Here is a 21,634-nt window from a genome sequence, read left to right as displayed (position 1 = left end):
AATACTTACAATTGCATTACAATTGCCTATAGTATTCAGTACAGTAACGTGTAACAGGCTACACCACATAGCCTAGGTATGGGGTGGGCTACACCATCTAGGTTTGTCCAAGTAATATGTTTACACAATGTTGCCTAATGACATGTTTCTCAAAACATATCACTGTCATTGACACAAGACTGTTCTTTTATGCTATTGTTGAAGGTTTTATTTCACTTTCTAATTGTTCTTGTTAGTATTTAAAAATACAATTGATTTTTGTATACTGACTTTGTATACTGCAACTTTACTAAATTCATTTATTAGTTCTAGTAGCTCTTATTTTTCTGCATTTTCTACACATGCAATCATGTGGTATGCAAACAAGAGCAGCTTCACTTGTTTCCAATCCGTATGCTTTTTACATCTTTTTCTTGCTTTATTGCCCTAGATCAGACCTGCAGTACAAAGTTAAATTAAGGTAAAGAGAGCAGCATACATGCTTTGTTTCACAAGTTAGTATTTAACATTGAGTTTTCACCCCCCTTGAATATGATGTAAGTTGTAGTTCTTTTATACATACATTTATTTAATCAACTAAGTTCTGTTCTATTTCTAGCCATCTGCATACTCTTAATGAAAGTTTGTTGAATTTTTGTCAAAAGCAGGTCAAGTGTGGTGGCTCATGCCTGTGATCCCAGCACTTTGGGAGGCTAAGGCGGGTGGATTACCTGAGGTCAGGAGTTCAAGATCAGCCTGGCCCACATGGAGAAACCCAGTCTCTACCAAAAATACAAAAATTAGCTGGGCGTGCTGGCAGGAGCCTGTAATTCCAACTACTCGGGAGCCCAAGACATGAGAATCGCTTGAACCTGGGAAATGGAGGTTGCAGTGAGCTGAAATCACACCATGGCACTCCAGCGAGGGTGACAGAGCAAGACTCTGTCTCAAAAAAAAGAAAAAGAAAAAGAAAATAAAACTCTCAAATGCAATATCTCTATAAAATGATCACGCAGATTTTTACCTTTATCATATTAATACAGTGAAATTAGCTTAATAGTTTTCAGATGTTAACACAACTTTGAATTCTTGGGATAAGCTCCATTTGATCACATAACTTAAGCTTCTATCCTTTTTACCTATTGTTTAATTTGTTGATACTTTGTTAAGAAATTTTGCATATGTTCACAAGTGTACTGGGCTATAGTTGTCTTTTCTTAAAATAGTTCTGTCTGATTTCTGAAATGAGGGTGACAGTGGCCTTATAAAATAAGTTGAGAAGTATTCCCTTCTCATTATTTTCTGAAACAGCTTGTAGAGGATTGGTCAAATTACTTCCTTAAATGTTTGACAGAACTCACCGACAAGGCTGTCTGGGTTTGAACCTTTGAGGAAAGGTTCTTAATTACTAATTCACTTCCATTCATTGATACTGGGTTTTCTAATGTTTTCTTGGGTCAGTGTCAGTAATTTGTGTCTTCCTTCTTTTTCTTTTTCCTTTAACAATAATACCCCAAAACGTTTTTCAATTCTATTTTTTTTCAAAGAAGTAGTTTTGGTTTTATTAATTATTCTCTACTATTTTTCTGTTTCCTATTTCACTAATTTCTGAATGCTATTGTTTCCGTTTTCTTTGGGTTTATTTTTCTGGTTTCTTAAGACAGAAGCTTAACAATGTAAGAACTTTCTTCTTTTCAAATACAGGTATTTAAGGCTATAAATTTCCTTCTAAGCACTCATTTAGCTACACCCCACAAATTTTGATATGTATTATTTTCATTACTGTCCTTGAAAATTACTTTCTAATGGCTCTTGTGAGGTTTTTGACCCAATGATTATAAAAATTATGTTAATTTCCAGTAATTGGCATCTATTGTCTTAATGCTGATTTCTAATTAATTCTACTGTGATTATAGAACATACACTGTATAACTTTCATCTTCCAAAACGTACTCAGAATCATTTATGACCAAGAATATGTTTATACACACACACACACACACACACACACACACACACACACACACTTTAAGTTCTGGGGTACACGTGCAGAATGTGCAGTTTTCTTACATATGTATACACGTGCCATGGTAGTTTGCTGAACCCATCAAACCATCACCTATATTAGGTATTTCTGCTACTGCTATCCCTCCCCTAGCCCCCCATATCCCGACAGGCCCCAGTGTGTGATGTTCCCCTCCCTATGTCCATGTGTTCATTGTTCAACTCCCACTTATGAGTGAGAACATGTGATGTTTAGTTTTCTGTTCTTGTGATAGTTTGCTGAGAATGATGGTTTCCAGCTTCATCCATGTCCCTGCAAAGAACATGAACTCATCCTTCCTATGGCTGCATAGTATTTCACGGTGTTTATGTGCCACACTTTCTTTATCCAGTCTATCACTGATGGACATTTGGTTTGGCTCCAAATCTTTGCTACTGTGAATAGTGCCACAATAAACATACTTGTGCATGTGTCTTTATAGTAGAATGATTTCTAATCCTTTGGGTATACACCCAGTAATGGGACTGCTGGGACAAATGGTATTTCCACTTCTAGATCCTTGAGGAATTGCCACACTGTCTTCCACAATGGTTGAACTAATTTACACTTCCACCAACAGTGTAAAAGCTTTCCTATTTCTCCACATCCTCGCCAGCATCTGTTGTTTCCTGACTTTTTAATGATTTCCATTTCTAACTGGTGTGAGATGGCATCTGATTGTGTTTTGATTTGCATTTCTCTAATGACCAGTGATGATGAGCATTTTTTTCATGTTTGTTGGCTGCATAAACGTCTTTTGAGAAGTGTCTGTTCATATCCTTTGCCCACTTTGTGATGGGTTTTTTTTTCTTATAAATTTAAGTTCTTTGTAGGTTGTGGATATTAGCCCTTTGTCAGATAGAAAGATGGCAAAATTTTCTCCCATTCTGTAGGTTGCCTGTTCACTCTGATGACAGTTTATTTCGCTGTGCAGCAGCTCTTTAGTTTAATTAGATCCCATTTGTCAATTTTGGCTTGTGTTGCCATCACTTTTGGTGTTTTAGACATGAAGTCTTTGCCCATGCCTATGTCCTGAATGGTATTCCCTGGGTTTTTTCATACTATTTTTATGGTTTTAGGTCTTACGTTTAAGTCTTTAATCCATCTTGGGTTGACTTTTGTATAAGGTGTCAGTAAGGGGTCCAGTTTCAGTTTTCTGCATATGCCTAGCCAGTTTTCCCAATACCAATTATTAAATAGGGAATCCTTTCCCCATTGCTTTTTGTCAGGTTTGTCAAAGATCAGATGGCTGTAGATGTGTGGTGTTATTTCTGAGGACTCTGTTCTGTTCCATTGGTCTATATCTCTGTTTTGGTACCAGTAGCATGCTGTTTTTGTTACTGTAGCCTTGTAGTATAGTTAGAAGTGAGGTAGCGTGATGCCTCCAGCTTTGTTCTTTTTGCTTAGGATTGTCTTGGCTATGCAGATTTTTTGGTTCCATATGAAGTTTAAAGTATTTTTTCCAATTCTGTGAAAAAAGTCAATATTAGCTTGATGTTGATAGCACTGAACCTATAAATTAATTTGGGCAGTATGACCATTTTCATGATATTGATTCTTCTTATCTATGACCATGAAATGTTTTTCCATTTGTTTGTGTCCTCTCTTATTTCCTTGAGCAGTGGTTTGTAGTTCTCCTTGAAGAGGTCCTTCACATACCTTGTAATTTGGATTCCTAGGTATTTTATTCTCTTTGTAGCAATTGTGAATGGGAGTTCACTCATGATTTGGCTCTCTGTTTATTATTGGTGGATAGAATGCTTGTGATTTTTGCACATTGATTTTGTATCCTGAGACATTGCTGAAATTGCTTATCAGCTTAATGAGATTTGGGGCTGAGACAATGGGATTTTCTAAACATACAATCACGTAATCTGCAAACGAGAAAATTTGACTTTCTCTCTTCCTAATTGAATACCCTTTATTTCTTTCTCTTGCCTGATTGCCCTGACCAGAACTTTCAATACTATGTTGAACAGGAGTGGTGAGAGAGGGCATCCTTGTCTTGTGCCGGTTTTCAAAGGGAATGCTTCCAGTTTTTGCCCATTCAGTATGATATTTGCTGTGAGTCTGTCATAAATAGCTGTTATTATTTTGAGATACATTCCATCGATACTTAGTTTATTGAGAGTTTTTAGCATGAAGGGGAGTTGAAATTTGTTGAAAGCCTTTTCCGCATCTATTGAGATAATCATGTGGTTTTTGTCATTGGTTCTGTTTATGTCATGGATTACATTTATTGATTTGTGTATGCTGCACTGGTCTTGCACCCCAGGGATGAAGCCGACTTGATCGTGGGGATAAGCTTTTTGACGTGCTGCTGGATGCAGTTTGCCAGCATTTCATTGAGGATTTCTGCATCGATGTTCATCAGGGATACTGTCCTGACATTTTCTTTTTCTGTGTGTCTCTGCCAGGCTTCACCAAGGTTAAAATGAAGGAAGAAATGTTGAGGGCAGCCAGAGAGAAAGGTCGGGTTTCCCACAAAGGGAAGCCCATCAGACTAACAACGGATCTCTCTGCAGAAACCCTACAAGCCAGAAGAGAGTGGGGGCCCATACTCAACATCCGTAAAGAAAATATATATATATTTTTTTGAGACGGAGTCTCACTGTTGCTCAGGCTGGAGTGTAGTGGTGCAATCTTGGCTCACTGCAACCTCTGCCTCCTGGGTTGAAGCGATTGTCTGCCTCAGCTTCTTGAGTAGCTGGGAGTACAGGCGTCTCTCACCACACTTGGCTAACTTTTTTGTATTTAGTAACATTTCGCCATGTTGACCAGGCTAATCTCGAACTCCTGACCGCAGGTGATCCACCTGCCTCAGACTCCCAAAGTGCTGGGATTACAGGCAAGAAAAGAATTTTCAACCCAGAATTTCATATCCAGCCAAACTAAGCTTCCTAAGTGAAGGAGAAATAAAATGCTTTACAGACAAGCAAATGCTGAGAGATTCTGTCACCACCATGCCTGCCTTACAAGAGCTCCTGAAGGAGGCATTAAACATGCAAAGGAACAAGCGATACCAGCCACTGCAAAAATATGCCAAATTGAAAAGACCATCGACTCTATGAAGAAACTGCATCAACTAACAGGCAAAATAACCAGCTAGCATCGTAATGACAGGATCAAATTCACATGTAACAATATTAACCTTAAATGTAAACGGGCTAAATGCCCCAATTAAAGGACACAGACTGGCATATTGGATAAAGAGTCAAGACCTATCAATGTGCTGTATTCAGGAGACCCACCTCTCATGCAAAGACACACACAGGCTCAAAATAAAGGGATGGAGAAATATTTACCAAGCAAACAGAAACCACAAAAAAGCAGGAGTTGCAATCTTAATCTCTGATAAAACAGACTTTAGACCAACAAAGATCATAAGAGACAAAGGCATTGCATAATTGTAAAGGGATCACTGCAACAAGAAGAGCTAATTATCCTAAATATATATGCATCCAACACAGGAGCACCCAGATTCATAAAGCAAGTTCTTAGAGACCTACAAAGAGACTTACACTCCCACACAATAATAGTGGAGACTTTAACACCCTACTGTCAATATTAGACAGATCAATGAGACAGAACTCAGCTCTGGACCAAGCGGACCTGACAGACATCTACAGAACTCTCCACCCCAAATCAACAGAATATACATTCTTCTCAGTGCCTCATCACACTTATTCTAAAACTGACTACGTAATTGGAAGTAAAATACTCCTCAGCAAATGCAAAAGAATGAAAACCGGAAGTCTCCCAGACCACAATGCAATCAAATTAGAACTCAGGGCTAAGAAACTCACTCAAAACCACACAACGACATGGAAATTGAACAACCTGCTCCTGAATGACTACTGGGTACATAACGAAATGAAGGCAGAAATAAAGATGTTCTTTGAAACCAATGAGAATGAAGACACAATGTAATAGAATCTCTGGGACACATTTAAAGCAGTGTGTAAAGGGAAATTTATAGTACTAAATGCCCACAAGAGAAAGCAGGAAAGATCTAAAATTGACACCCTAACATCACAATTAAAAGAACTAGAGAAGCAAAGGCAAACACATGCAAAGGCTAGGAAAAGGCAAGAAATAACTAAGATCAGAGCAGAACTGAAAGAAATAGAGACATGAAAAAACCCTTCAAAGAAAAAAAACCAATGAATCCAGCAGCTGGGTTTTTTTAAAGGATCAACAAAATAGATCTAGCCAGACTAATACAGAAGAAAAGAGAGAAGAATCAAATAGACACAATAAAAAATGATAAAGGAGATATCACCAGAGATCCCACAGAAATATAAACTACCATCAGAGAATACTATAAACATGTCTATGCAAATAAACTAGAAAATATAGAAGAAATCGATAAATTCCTGGACGCATACACCCGCCCAAGACTAAACCAGAAAGAAGTTGAATCCCTGAAGAGACCAACAACAAGTTCTGAAAATGAGGCAACAATTAATAGCCTACCAACCAGAAAAAGTCCAGGACCAGACGGATTCACAGCTGAATTCTACCAGAGGTATGAAGAGGAGCTAGTACCATTCCTTCTGAAATTATTCCAAACAACAGAAAAGGAGGGAATCCTCCCACACTCATTTTATGAGGCCAGCATTATCCTGATAAGAGTATGCTCCATTCTGATCAATGTACCATGTTTACTTGAAAATAATGTCTCTTCTGCCACTTTTGAGTGTAGTGTTCTATAAATATTAGGTATACCAAGGTGGTTGATAGTGTTATTCTATGCCTTAGCTAATTTTTTGTGTAGCTGCTCTACCAAGTGCTGCGAATTTTTAAATCTCCAAATATGGTTGTGGAATTGCCCATTTTTATCTCTTTAATTCTGTTATATGTGTTGATGACTGCTATATCATCCTGTTCAACAGACATTTTTCTCATTATAAAGTATCACAGTAATCTACGGTAATACATTTAATTTGAAATGATATAATACAGCAATCCATCCTTCTTATGCTTACTGTTTCCATGATCGATCTTTTTCAATCTATTTATTTTCAACCTATATCTTTATCTTTTTCTCCTTTCCTGCCTCTTTTTAAAATTATTTTACATTTTTTCAAAGTTCCATTTTAATTTTCCTGTTGGCTTTTCAGTCATCTTTTTTGCAATTACTTTTATATATATCCTTAGCTTTACGTGGTCCACTTATGTAATATATGCCAGAATAATGTTTTTTCTAATTCCATTTCTCCTCCAATTAGCCTGGTAGCCATCTAGTTGTAACTGAAATTATAATATTTAAATTTGACTTCAAAAAGTCTAATATGTCCATACTTTTAACTTGTACCAGAAAATAAAGCAACCTCACAAAAAATTAACCCCATTTTTGTCAGGACCTCAATTTACGTTATTACATCAGATATTTTTCATTTATATAATTAAAGCACAACATAAATTATTTAAAAATCAATGTTTATTTTTATTGATTGATTTAAGCATTTTGCTTTTCATTCTATTCTGTATTTATCCTTCAATCAGAGATTATTCTTATTGTGTCTAAAGAATACTAGGACAGGGGGGCGCCCAAGATGACCGAAAAGGAACAGCTCCAGCCTCCAGCTCCCAGTGTGAGCGACACAGAAGACGGGTGATTTTTGCATTTTCAACTGAGGCACAGACCGACACCTCACACCTCACACGGCTGGGTACACCTCTGAGACGAAGCTTTCAGAGCAAGAATCAGACAGCAACACTCGTTGTTCAGCAATATTCTATCTTCTGCAGCCTCCGCTGCTCATACCCAGGCAAACAGGGTCTGGAGTGGACCCCAAGCAAACTCCAACAGACCTGCAGCTGAACATCCTGACTGTTAGAAGGAAAACAAACAAACAGAAAGGACATCCACACCAAAACCCAATCAATACGTCACCATCATCAAAGACCAAAGGCAGATAAAACCACAAAGATGGGGAAAAAGCAGGGCAGAAAAGCTGGAAATTCAAAAAATCAGAGCGCATCTCCCCCTCCAAAGGAATGCAGCTCATCACCAGCAACGGAACAAAGCTGGACGGAGAATGACTTTGACGAGTTGAGAGAACCAGGCTTCAGTCGATCAAACTTCTCAGAGCTAAAGGAGGAACTACTTACCCAGCACAAACAAACTAAAAACCCTGAAAAAAGAATGGATGAATGGATAACTAGAATAATCAATGCAGAGAAGACCATAAAAGAACTGATAGAGATGAAAACCATGACACGAGAACTACGCGACAAATGCACAAGTTTCAGTAACCCACTTGATCAACTGGAAGAAAATCAGTGATTGAAGATCAAACGAATGAAATGAAGCGAGAAGAGAGGTCGAGAGAAAAAAGAGGAAAAAGAAATGAACAAAGCCTCCAAGAAATATGGGATTATGTGAAAAGACCAAATCTACGTCTGATTAGTGTGCCTGAAAGTGAGGGGGAAGATGGAACCAAGTTGGAAAACACTCTTCAGGATATCATCCAGGAGAACTTCCCCAACCTAGTAGGGCAGGCCAACATTCAAATTCAGGAAATACAGAGAACGCCACAAAGATACTCCTCGAGAAGAGCAACTCCAAGACACATAGTTGTCAGATTCACCAAAGTTGAAATGAAGGAAAAAAATTAAGGGCAGCCAGAGAGAAAGGTCGGGTTACCCATAAAGGGAAGCCCATCAGACTAACAACAGATCTCTCGGCAGAAACTCTACAAGCCAGAAGAGAGTGGGGGCCAATATTCAACATTCTTAAAGAAAAGAATTTTCAACTCAGAATTTCATATCCAGCCAAACTAAGTTTCATAAGTGAAGGAAAAATAAAATCCTTTACAGACAAGCCAATGCTGAGAGATTTTGTCACCATCGGGCCTGCCCTACAAGAGATCCTGAAGGAAGCACTAAACATGGAAAGGAACAACAGGTACCAGCCATTGCAAAAACATGCCAAAATGTAAAGACCATCGATGCTAGGAAGACACTCCATCAACTAACGAGCAAAATAACCAGTTAGTATCATGATGACAGGATCAAGTTCACACATAACAATAGTAACCTTAAATGTAAATGGACTAAATGGTCCAATTAAAAGACACAGACAGGCAAATTGGATAAAGAGTCAAGACCCATCAGTGTGCTGTATTCAGGAGACCCATCTCACATGCAGAGACACAAATAGGCTCAAAATAAAAGGATGGAGGAAGATCTACCAAGTAAATGGAAAAAAAAAAAAAAAAAAGCAGGGATTGCAATCCTAGTCTCTGATAAAGCAGACTTTAAACCATCAAAGATCAAAAGAGACAAAGAAGGCCAACACATAATGGTAAAGGGATCAATTCATCAGGAAGAGCTAACTGTCCTAAATATATATGCACCCAATACAGGAGCACCCAGATTCATAAACCAAGTCCTTAGGGACCTACAAAGAGACTTAGACTCACACACAATAATAATGGGAGACTTTAACACCCCACTGTCGACATTAGACAGATCAATGAGACAGAAAGTTAACAAGGACATCCAGGAATTGAACTCAACTCTGCACCAAGAGGGCCTGATAGACATCTACAGAACTCTCCACCCCAAATCAACAGAATATACATTCTTCTCAGTACCACATCACACTTATTCCAAAGTTGACCACATAGTGGGAAGTAAAGTACTCCTCAGCAAATGTAAAAGAACAGAAATTTTAACAAACTGTCTCTCAGACCACAGTGCAATCAAACTAGAACTCAGGACTAAGAAACTCAATCAAAACTGCTCAACTACATGAAAACTGAACAATCTCCTCCTGAATAACTACTGGGTACATAATGAAATGAAGGTAGAAATAAAGACGTTCTTTGAAACCAACAAGAATAAAGACACAACATATCAGAATCTCTGAGACACATTTAAAGCAGTGTGTAGAGGGAAATGTATAGCACTAACTGTCCATAAGAGAAAGCAGGAAAGATCTAAAATTGACACCCTAACATCACAATTAAAAGAACTAGAGAAGCAAGAGCAAACACATTCAAAAGCTAGCAGAAGGCAAGAAATAACTAAGATCAGAGCAGAACTGAAGGAGATAGAGACACAAAAAATCCTCCAAAAAATCAATGAATCCAGGAGCTGGTTTTCTGAAAAGAGTAACAAAATTGATAGACCGCTAGCAAGACTAATAAAGAAGAAAAGAGAGAAGAACCAAATAGACGCAATAAAAAAAAAGATAAAGGCGATATCACCAGTGACCCCACAGAAACACAAACTACTATCAGAGAATACTATAAACACCTCTACGCAAATAAACTAGAAAACCTAGAAGAAATGGATAATTTCCTTGACACTTACACTCTCCCAAGACTAAACCAGGAAGAAATTGAATCCCTGAATAGACCAATAGCAGGCTCTGAAATTGAGGCAATAATTAACAGCCTACCAACCAAAAAAAGTCCAGGACCAGACAGATTCACAGCCGAATTCTACCAGAGGTACGAGGAGCAGCTGGTACCATTCCTTCTGAAACTATTCCAATGAATAGAAAAAGAGGGAATCCTCCCTAACTCATTTTATGAGGCAAACATCATCCTGATACCAAAGCCTGGCAGAGATGCAACAAAAAAAAGAGAATTTTAAACCAATATCCCTGATGAACATCGATGCAAAAATCCTCAATAAAATACTGGCAAACTGAATCCAGCAGCACAGCAAAAAGCTTATCCACCATGATCAAGTGGGCTTCATCCCTGGGATGCAAGGCTGGTTCAGCATACACAAATCAATAAACATAATCCAGCATGTGAAAAGAAGCAAAGACAAAAACCACATGATTATCTCAATAGAGGCAGAAAAGGCCTTTGACAAAATTCAACAGCCCTTCATGCTAAAAACTCTCAATAAATTCGGTATTGATGGAACGTATCTCAAAATAGTAAGAGCTATTTACGACAAACCCACAGCCAATATCATACTGAATGGGCAAAAACTGGAAGCATTCCCTTTGAAAACTGGCACAAGACAGGGATGCCCTCTCTCACCATTCCTATTCAACATAATGTTGGAAGTTCTGGCGAGGGCAATCAGGCAAGAGAAAGAAATAAAGCATATTCAGTTAGGAAAAGAAGAAGTCAAATTGTCCCTGTTTGCAGATGACATTATTGTATATTTAGAAAACCCCATTGTCTCAGCCCAAAATCTCCTTAAGCTGATAAGAAACTTCAGCAAAGTCTCAGGACACAAAATCAATGTGCAAAAATCACAAGCATTCTTTTACACCAGTAACAGACAAACAGAGAGCCAAATCATGAATGAACTCCCATTCACAATTGCTTCAAAGAGAATAAAATACCTAGGAATCCAGCTTACAAGGGATGTAAAGGACCTCTTCAAGGAGAACTACAAACCACTGCTCAGTAAAATACAAGAGGACACAAACAAATGCAAGAACATACCATGCTCATGGATAGGAAGGATCAATATTGTGAAAATGGCCATACTGCCCAAGGTGATTTATAGATTCAATGCCATCCCTATTAAGCTACCAATGACTCTCTTCACAAAATTGGAAAAAAACTGCTTGTTCATATGGAACCAAAAAAGAGCCCACATTGTCAAGACAATCCTAAGTCAAAAGAACAAAGCTGGAGGCATCACGCTACCTGACTTCAAACTATACTACAAGGCTACAGTAACCAAAACAGCAAGGTACTGGTACCAAAACAGAGAGAGAGAGAGAGACCAATGGAACAGAACAGAGCCCTCAGAAAGAATACCACACATCTACAGCCATCTGATCTTTGACAAACCTGACAAAAACAAGAAATGGGGAAAGGATTCCCTATTTAATAAATGGTGCTGGGAAAATTGGCTAGCCATAAGTAGAAAGCCGAAACTGGATCCTTTCCTTACTCCTTATACGAAAATTAATTCAAGATGGATTAGAGACTTAAATGTTAGACCTAAAACCATAAAAACCCTACAAGAAAACCTAGGTAATACCATTCAGGACACAGGCATGGGCAAGGACTTCATGTCTAAAACACCAAAAGCAACGGCAACATAAGCCAAAATTGACAAACGGGATCTAATTAAACTGAAGAGCTTCTGCACAGCAAAGGAAACTACCATCAGAGTGAACAGGCAACCTACAGAACGGGAGAAAATTTTTGCAATCTACTCATCTGGCAAAGGGCTAACATCCAGAACCTACAAAGAACTCAAACAAATTTACAAGAAAAAAACAACCCCATCAAAAAGTGGGCAAAGGATATGAACAGACACTTCTCAAGACATTCATACAGCCAACAGATACATGAAAAAATGCTCATCATCACTTGCCATCAGATAAATGCAAATCAAAACCACAATGAGATAGCATCTGACACCAGTTAGAATGGCAATCATTAAAAACATCAGGAAACAACAGGTGCTGGAGAGGATGTGGAGAAATAGGAACACTTTTACACTGTTGGTGCAATTGTAAACTAGTTCAACCATTGTGGAAAACAGTGTGGTGATTCCTCAAGGATCTAGAACTAGAAATACCATTTGACCCAGCCATCCCATTACTGGGTATACACCCAAAGGATTATAAATCATGCTGCTATAAAGACACATGCACACGTATGTTTATTGTGGCACTATTCACAATAACAAAGACTTGGAATCAACCCAAATATCCATCAGTGACAGACTGGATTAAGCAAATGTGGCACATATACACCATGGAATACTATGCAGCCATAAAAAAAGGATGAGTTTGTGTCCTTTGTAGGGACATGGATGCAACTGGAAACCATCATTCTCAGCAAACTATCGCAAGAACAGAAAACCAAACACCACATGTTCTCACTCACAGGTGGGAATTGAACAATCAGATCACCTGGACACAGGAGGGGAACATCACATACCGGGGCCTATTGTGGGGAGGCAGGAAGTGGGAGGGATAGCATTAGGAGATATACCTAATGTAAATGACGAGGTAATGGGTGCAGCACACCAACATGGCACATGTATGCATATGTAACAAACCTGCACGTTGTGCACAAGTACCCTAGAACTTAAAGTATAATAATAATAATTAAAAAAAAAATACTAGGTTAGTTATTTCAGGTGTGCTAGTGAGAAATCCTATCAAATTTTGGTGGCGGGGCGAGTGAGGGGAGTAGAGACAGAATCTCACTATGTTGCCCAGGCTGGTCTTGAGCTCCTGGGCCCAAGTGATCTTCCTGCCTCAGCCTCCAAGGTGTTGGGATTATAGGCATGAGACACAATGTCCAGCCTCTATCAACTGTTTACTGAAAATATTTTCATTTTACTTTTATTCATGGAAAAAAGTTGTTTCTTAGCATTCACTTTCTTTCAGAACTTTGGGGATATCATTTCATCATCTTTGGAAATATTCCATTATCATTCCATTATTTGGGAACATCATTCCATTATATTTCATTATTATTCCATCCCACATATTGATACATTACCTTTTGGTCTAGGTGTTGCTGCTCTGAAAGCAAAGTACATTTTTTCTCTATCTATATTGGGGATTTTCACACTCTCTTTGTTTTTGAATAGTCTAATGAGATTAGGGATTTGCTTCATATTTTTCCTACTTGAGATTTATAGGACTTTTGAAACTATGGTTTGACATCTTTAGCCATTTTTTAAAAATTTCAATCATATTTTCAAATACTTTTTGCTCTATTCTCTCCTCTCCTTCTGAAGCTCCAATTATATATATGTAAGACATTCTCACTACATTCTTTTTATCTTACATTCTATTCTTACTTTTATTTTCTATTCTCTTATCTTTGCATGTTTCATTATAAACGTTCTGACGTAGTTTTGAGTTCACTAATTGTCTCTAATGTGAGGTCTACTTTGCCATTAAAGCCGTCTGCTAGAACTCACAATTCCAAATGTTTTGTTTTCAATTTTAGAATTTCTATGGGGTTCTTTCTTTTTAATTTTACCTTGATTACAAATCAAAGCTATTATCCATTTGTTTCTTTTTTATACTTTCCCTCTGCAGAATCACCCAATCTTAATATACTTGAACATACTAATTAATGCATAGTTCTTTTATCTAGAGTTCCTATGAATATAATTCTATTGTCTGTTTTTCCCTCTGTTATTTTGGCCACATTGTGTTGAATTTTCGTGTACTCATTTTTTAACAAGTCCTGGACGTAGCACATGAAAATTGAGGTAATGTGAGGTCTAGGAAGACACAATATTCTGTTAGAGAGAATTTACATTTGCTTTTAGCAAGCTCCTAGAAAACTAGCAAAGTTGAATCACCTTCACTCAATTTCAGGACTGAAATAATTTATAATTATACGTCAATCCTCTCAAAGCAAATCTATTTCCAGTTTACTCTTTCTTATAGGGCACAGTCCTTTAAGCTATCAATACCAAAATGTAGTGGTTTACCATGTCTCCTCTTTGGTAGATCCTAGATTCCAAAATATCACTCCTAGCTCTGGGAGCTACTCAAAAGGTCTCCATCTCCAATACTACTTCAAGAACTAACAGGTAACCCAAAGGGAAAAGTAGGTTCACTCTCTGGGTTTCTTTTCTCAATAAAGTTTTGGCCCCATAAATCTTAGCCTTATCAGCTCTCTGGTGCCTTTTTAAAAAACAAAAACTAAAGTCTTTTCCAGCTTTACTCATGGTAGTTAGCTGGACTACTGACCCAAATTACCTAATTCATCATAATTCATGATACTTAAACTATAACCCTACACCATTTGATGAGGATGGAGGGGTATGGGGGGTAATTCCTGCAAAAGAGTATCAGGTCAAAGTACCTGACTAACTGAAAGTGGGCATTCAATCTTCTAATTCCTAAGTAATGTGTAAAAATGTAATTAATTTGAAAAACATAATGGAGACCCCTATGAAAGAAGTACATTAATATTTTAAAAGTACATATACTACTTACGCAAAAATCAAACAATTTTCACCAACTGATTATTCATTTACTAATAAATATTTAATTAAATGTCTAATACATGTGTGCTCCTAAAGTTTAAATAAGGAATGGCTTAGGAAGAACTTACAGTCTGATGGGGGGGGCCTTGGTATTATGAGGAAGTATAATAAAATGTTATGGGTAAAATGATACAATTATACACTGAGTACAGTGGTGTTCTAACAATAATAATAGTTTGTGATGGGGACCCAAAGAGAAAGGTAATTCTTGAATGTAGATGTGCAAAATGAATTGGTACTGACCAGGATGAGCAAGAGACAAGCAAAGGATATGAGGTGTTCCTAGCAGTAGGGGCAAAAGGGCAAGAAGGAAAGAGCTACAGGTAATGTAAGAGCACAGTATAGCATTAGTACCTGGGAAACGACAAAGAGTTCAATGTATCTGGAACACGGTGGGGGCGAGGTATATGTGTACGCATGTACATGTGTCTCTGTATGTGAGTGTGAGTATAGTGGCCATGGCTGTGATAGTGAAAGTAGTTAGCTGTAAGAGAGAAAAATAATCTTTGTTTATATTGTGGATGGTCATGTGCAGCATAATAAAGTACATATACAAATCATATTTAACAGTAAATAAGTGAAGTGTATCCAATAAAATAAGGAAAAAAGGTATATGTGCTATCATCAAAATTATTAAACATTGCTTAAAAACACAGAGAAATAACACATAAAACTATCAGAAATGAAGAGATAAAATTGTTATTGTCTGCAGACACTAGATCTACAAAAGAATAAATGTTCTGGGTTACTTAACCCCAAAGGTGATGGTATTAGGAAGTGGGCCTTTGTGAGGTCATGATAGAACTCATAAATTAAAATAGAGCATTTATAGAAAAGTCCTCAGAGAGTTCCTTTGACACTTTTACTAGGTGACAATACAGGGAAAAGACACCTTCTATGAACCGTGAAGAGGGCCCTCTATAGACACTGAATTTGCCAACACCTTGAACTTAAATACCTGGCCTCCAGAACTGTCAGAAATAAATTTCTATGGTTTATAAGCTACTCGGTTTATGATATTTTGTTGTAGCAGCCCAAAGGGACTAAGGCAAATACCATTTACAAAAGCATCAAAAAGAATAAAATACTTTAGGAATAAAGTTAACCAAGAAGGTGAAAGATTTGTACCCTGAAAACTACAAAACATTGCTGAAAGAAATGAAAGGAGACACAAATAAATGGAAAGATATCCCATGTTCATGCACTGGAAGGTTTAATATTGTTAAGATGTCAATACCGCAAAGTAAGCTACATATTCAATGCAATCCTTTTCAAAATCCTACAGCATTTTTGCGGAAACAGAAAAAACAATCCTAAAATTCATATGGAAACCATAAAGAATCCCAAATAGCTGAAAAAATCTTGAGAAAGCAAAAAGCTGAGGGCTTCATACTTCCTGACTTCAAAATGCATTCTAAAGCTTCAGTAATTAAAACAGTTTGGTACTGGCATAAAGACATATAGACTAATGGAACAGAACAGAGAGCCCAGGTAATAAAACCATATATATATGGTCAAATGATCTTTGACAAGAGTGCCATGACTAACACAATGTGGAAATATATTGGTGCTGGGAAAACTGGGTATCAACATGCAAAAGAATAAAAGTGGAGCCTTATTTTACACACACAAAACGAACTCAAAATGGATCGAAGAATAAATATAAGACATGAAATTACAACCTCCTAGGAAAAAACCACAGGAGAAAAGTTTCATAACTTGGTCCTTAGAAATGATTTCTTGATGCTGACAAAAGCATTAAGAGATGAGTAGAACTACATCAAAATAAAAAGCTTCTGCACAGCAAACAACAGAACAAAACAGCAAACAACAGAACAAAACAGCAAACTACAGAATGAGAGAATGTATTTCCAAACCATATGTCTGATAAGGACTTAATATTCAAAATGTATAAGGAACTCCTACAACTCAATAGCGAAAACAAAAAACAGAAACACAAGTAAAAACTTGGCAAAAGACTTGAATAGACATTTCTTCAAAGAAGACATACAAATGATACACAGGTATTTGAAAAATGCTTAGCATTATGAATTATCAGGGAAGTTCAAATCAAAACCACGATGAAATATCACCTTACACCTGCTAGGATGGCTGCTATTTTTAAAAAACAACAACATAAAAAATAAATAAGTATCAGCAAAGATGTGGAGAAATTACAACCTTGTACACCATTGTTGGGAATGTAAAATCACGTAGATGCTATAGAAAACAGTATGGAGATTCTTCAAAAAATTAAAAGTAGAACTACCATATGAACCAGCAATCACATTTCTGGATATTTATTCGAACAAAGTTAAATGAGGAACTTAAATAAATATCCGCCCTCTCATACTCATTGTTGCATTATTCACAATAGACAAGAGGTGGAAGCAACCTAAATATCCATCAGCAGATGAATGAATAAAGAAAATGTATTGGCCAGGAGTGTGGCTCATGCCTGTAATTCCAGCCGAGGGAGGAGGATTGCTTGAGGCCGGGAGTTCCAGACAAGCCCTGGCAACATAGAGAAACCTTGTCTCTACAAAAAAAAAAAAAAAAAAAAAAAATTTAAATTAGTTGCATGTGCAGCTGTAGTCTCAGCTACTGGGGAGGCTAAGCTGGGAGGATCCCTTGGCCCCAAGTTCCAGGCTGCAGTAAGCCATGATCACACCACTGCACTCCAGCCTGGGTGACAGAGCAAGACCCTGTCTCAAGAGAAGAAAGAAGGCAAATGTGTTACATACATACAATGGAATATTATTCAGCCTTAAAAAAGAAGAAAATCCTCTACTATGCTGCAACATGGATTAACTCTGAAGACATTATACTAAGTGAAATAAGACAGTAACAGGACAAACATTGTATGATTCCACTTATGTGACGTGTCTAAAGTGTCAAATTCACAGAAGCAGAAAGTAGAACGGTGGTTTCCAGGGGCTGGGGATAGGGGAATGGAGAGCTGTTGTTCAATGGGAACAGAGGTTCAGTCATGCCAGATGAAAACGTTCTAGAGATCTGCTGTACAACAATATGCACATAGTTAACAATACTCTATTATACCCTTCCAAATGGAAGAGGATTTCACATTGTGTAATTTTTTACCATAATTTTTTAAAAGAACGCACTAATGTAGCTAAGACCATTTTTATTAAAAAAAAAAAAGGGATATGTTGCTATATTAACAGTTAAAAATTTTATAAAGTTTATCTAATTAAAGCCATGTGGTGTTAATGCTAGAATACAGAAAGGTCAAAGGGGAAAAAAATACTAAATCCTAAAAGCCCAAATATGTATATGTGTTATCCACAATCAGTGAGAAAAAAGTGGATTATCTAATGAATGGAGATGAGACGATGGGCTTGCCATTGAGAAAAAAATAAGAGTCCAACCTTATATCATGTACTGAAATAAATGTAAGATAGGTAAGAGATATACATTTAGTTTATGACAGGTAAAAATTTTAGACTGGGCAGAATACTAAAAACAGAGAGTTTTTTCTAACTCACACTAACCCTAAGTCTTCAATGATATCTAGAGTCATATAGAATTTCCAAACACCAGATTCTAGAGGTATACAGAAATGCACAAACTAATGGCAAATATAAGTATGTTGTTTTTCATTTGTACTAAATACTGTTTTTTCTTATAGTTATAAATGCAAATAAAAACTGATGGTTCAGAATAGTATATTATTACAGGAATAGCAGAGGACTTTAGAGTCTTAAGATCTGACAGAAATCCAGCTTTGTAAACACAAATGGCAAAACGAATTGTGCTTCAATAGATGTTAAAAATCCACTAAGAATAACATTTTCAAAGAATATATATTGACATGGGAAAAGTTCCATTCATCCAGCCGGTCAATAAATACTGTGTTGGGCCATGGACTATGTGTTAAGATTTTTTAAATGAGCAAGGAAGCCATGATCTTTGCTATCAAGAATCTTAAAGTTTAGTGAGAAAGGCAAACAAGGATTACAGTTATAATATACTTGATAGAAAAGGTACAAAGGAAAATATCTAAGTACCTAGCAGGGGAACCTGCCTAGTCTATAAGAGTCAGAGGTTTTGTAGGAAAAATAACATTTTAAGTTCAGAACTGAAAAGATACATAGGAATTAGCCCAACTTAGTGGCTATGGATTATGGGTGGACATATCAACAAACTGAAAGCTCAGTATTAATTATCAAGGGAGAAAAGGCCCAGGACCAATGGTGGGGAGGGGAGGGTGTACAGGGAGGGGAGGGTATGCGGGGAGGGGTGGAGCTCGGGGACCCATACCCAGAACGGTATATATACTAAAGGCCTAATAACATCTGCACAGAATAAGATTGGAAGTACACAAAAGAAAATATTATCAATGCTTAACTCTTTTCTATATTTCTTAATCAATCATACATTACCATTTACTCTACTGATCAAAAGGGTTATTAAAATAATACTTTACCATTGTGCTTTTATTAAAATTTTAGACAAGACTGTTAAAACTTAATGTATTCATTTGGCAAATAAGGCTAATAAGACTTAACTTCACAAAGCTGCTGATTAGGATCAAATATAACATGTACAGGATAACGGTTTTGTGACTGTGGTCGCTGGACCTGGACCTAACTCAGTATCAGAGTGAGCGGATATAGAATTGGGAAGTAGTTGTAAAAACTGATAGATCAGGAGGATAAAAACGTGGACCCGATGAAGTTGATGAGTTGGTTACTACAGTGTTGTCACTACCCACTTTAGCAATAATGACAGTCAATGTTAATTAATCCTCCCTCCCGCTCCTTAGACCCAATCTCAGAATCCTTAGCAACCTAGTGCTCCAGGCAGCCACTTGCAATTAATTTAGAATGGCATGTTAATTGCAATCTTTTGCTATCACTAGCCTCAGAATTGCAAGTATGAATACAATCATACAATTTTTTAAAAAAGGTAGTTTGGCTATAAAAATGTCTCTCCTTTTTGAGACAGAGTCTCGCTCTGTCACCCAGGCTGGAGTGCAGTGGTGCGATCTCGGCTCACTGCAAGCTCCATCTCCCGGGTTCATGCCATTCTCCTGCCTCTGCCTCCTGAGTAGCTGGGGCTACAGGCGCCCACCACCATGCCCAGCTGATTTGTTTTGTATTTTTTTAGTAGAGACGGGGTTTCACCGTGTTAGCCAGGATGGTCTTGATCTCCTGACCTCATGATCCACCCGCCTTGACCTCCCAGAGTGCTGGGATTACAGGCGTGAGCCACCGTGCCAGGCCAAAAATGTCTTTTTAAATGTATATTTTAACATTTAAATGTTCTGTTTCTCTGAAAGTATATCTTCTAGCATGCCCAGAGGTTCTGATGTATTAAATATTATTTTGTAAGCCACCGTTATTCATGTATTATGCCAGAAACAAGAATTTAGAGACTATAGCATTTAAAAAATATATTTACATATATTTACAAATAATAAAGTCAGACACAAATACATTAGATGGAGTGTTGCTTTTTCACAAATGTTGCTTTTTCACAAAATGAAAACAAATGAATTTCTTACCTTTCCTCTGGAGTATCTACATGAAATGTTCTCTCTATAACAGTGGTCCACTGGAGACATCTGATTATAAATGTGTTTGGCTTTGGTCGTTCTGTTTTCATTAATTGGCATTCTAAGAATAAAATAAAATGTTTCTTTAAATATGGATATATTTAAACCAAGAAGTAAATAATTGAGAACTACAGAGCTCTATTTTAAACAAAACCCAGTGTGAACTCACAGCTTTCTATGGATCTCCACTCAGTATTATTCACAACCTGACCTTAGTCTTCCTTTCCAATCCTTCACCCATTCTGGCCACATTAACCACCTCAACTGGACTATATAATTTTCCCCAAACACATCTTACCCTTTCCTCTATTTATGGCTTTGCTCCAGCTGTTCTTGTTATCTGAAATACTTCCCCCACTTATTTTATCTCTATCCATATGCATCACCTGCAGTCACAATAATTCTGATCCTTGAAGGTCCAGATCAAACATTATTCCTTCCATGAAACCTTCCATAACACCTGGCCCTAGATTGGCCATTTCATCCTCTCAATTCTCATTACTTATTACCATATCCCTCATTTGTCACTTACCATAGACTATCTTACAGTATTACTTATCATTTTAAGAAAATTACAAATATCACTTATCCTTACCTAGATTATAAGCCCTTTGACAATATAAACTGCCTGCAACTCTTACTATCCACAGCCCTGAGAGCTAGTCAGTCTAAATGTGATTAAATTCTGTTAGTGAATAACTAGGAAGATGTCAAAGAACATGAGCCTAAAAGTATGGATTCTGACACTGGTGTGCCTGGATTCAATTATATTTTCATACCATTAACTATACAAACTTGGACAAATTAATTTAACTCTCTAGTCTTCAACAGTTAAGTGGGAAACAGTATCTACATCATAGAATTGACGTAGGAATAATAAACTCATGTAATATTAGCATAATATGAGACCTGTAAGCTTTCGACAAACATTAACTATTATTTGGCATATATCTGAGCTGGGTTTTAAAGGATAAGTGGTATTGGACACCAAGAAAAAAATAGGGTAGAGTTGTCTGCTGACTCTGCTCTTTTCAAAGAAATTAATTTATCTCCATTGAAAACTTCAAGTC

The 21,634-nt window shown here is 37.1% G+C and overlaps 1 protein-coding gene across 7 annotated transcripts in view; it reads right to left on the bottom strand.

The window, feature by feature from the left end:
- The window catches only part of LOC105474669 (AKT serine/threonine kinase 3), a 356,860-nt gene that overhangs the window by 148,142 nt on the left and 187,084 nt on the right, over positions 1 to 21,634 (bottom strand). For all 7 annotated transcript variants that reach the window (XM_011729486.2, XM_071069549.1, XM_071069543.1 and 4 more), the window contains one exon: positions 20,514 to 20,625. In XM_011729486.2, the coding sequence (XP_011727788.1) occupies positions 20,514 to 20,625 (112 nt within the window). The remainder of the gene's footprint in view (positions 1 to 20,513; positions 20,626 to 21,634) is intronic.

This window comes from Macaca nemestrina, chromosome 1 (genome assembly GCF_043159975.1).
Source record: "Macaca nemestrina isolate mMacNem1 chromosome 1, mMacNem.hap1, whole genome shotgun sequence".
NCBI classification, from domain to species: domain Eukaryota; kingdom Metazoa; phylum Chordata; class Mammalia; order Primates; family Cercopithecidae; genus Macaca; species Macaca nemestrina.
Note: the sequence above shows the minus strand (reverse complement) of the source record. Positions and strands in the feature narration are given on the sequence as shown.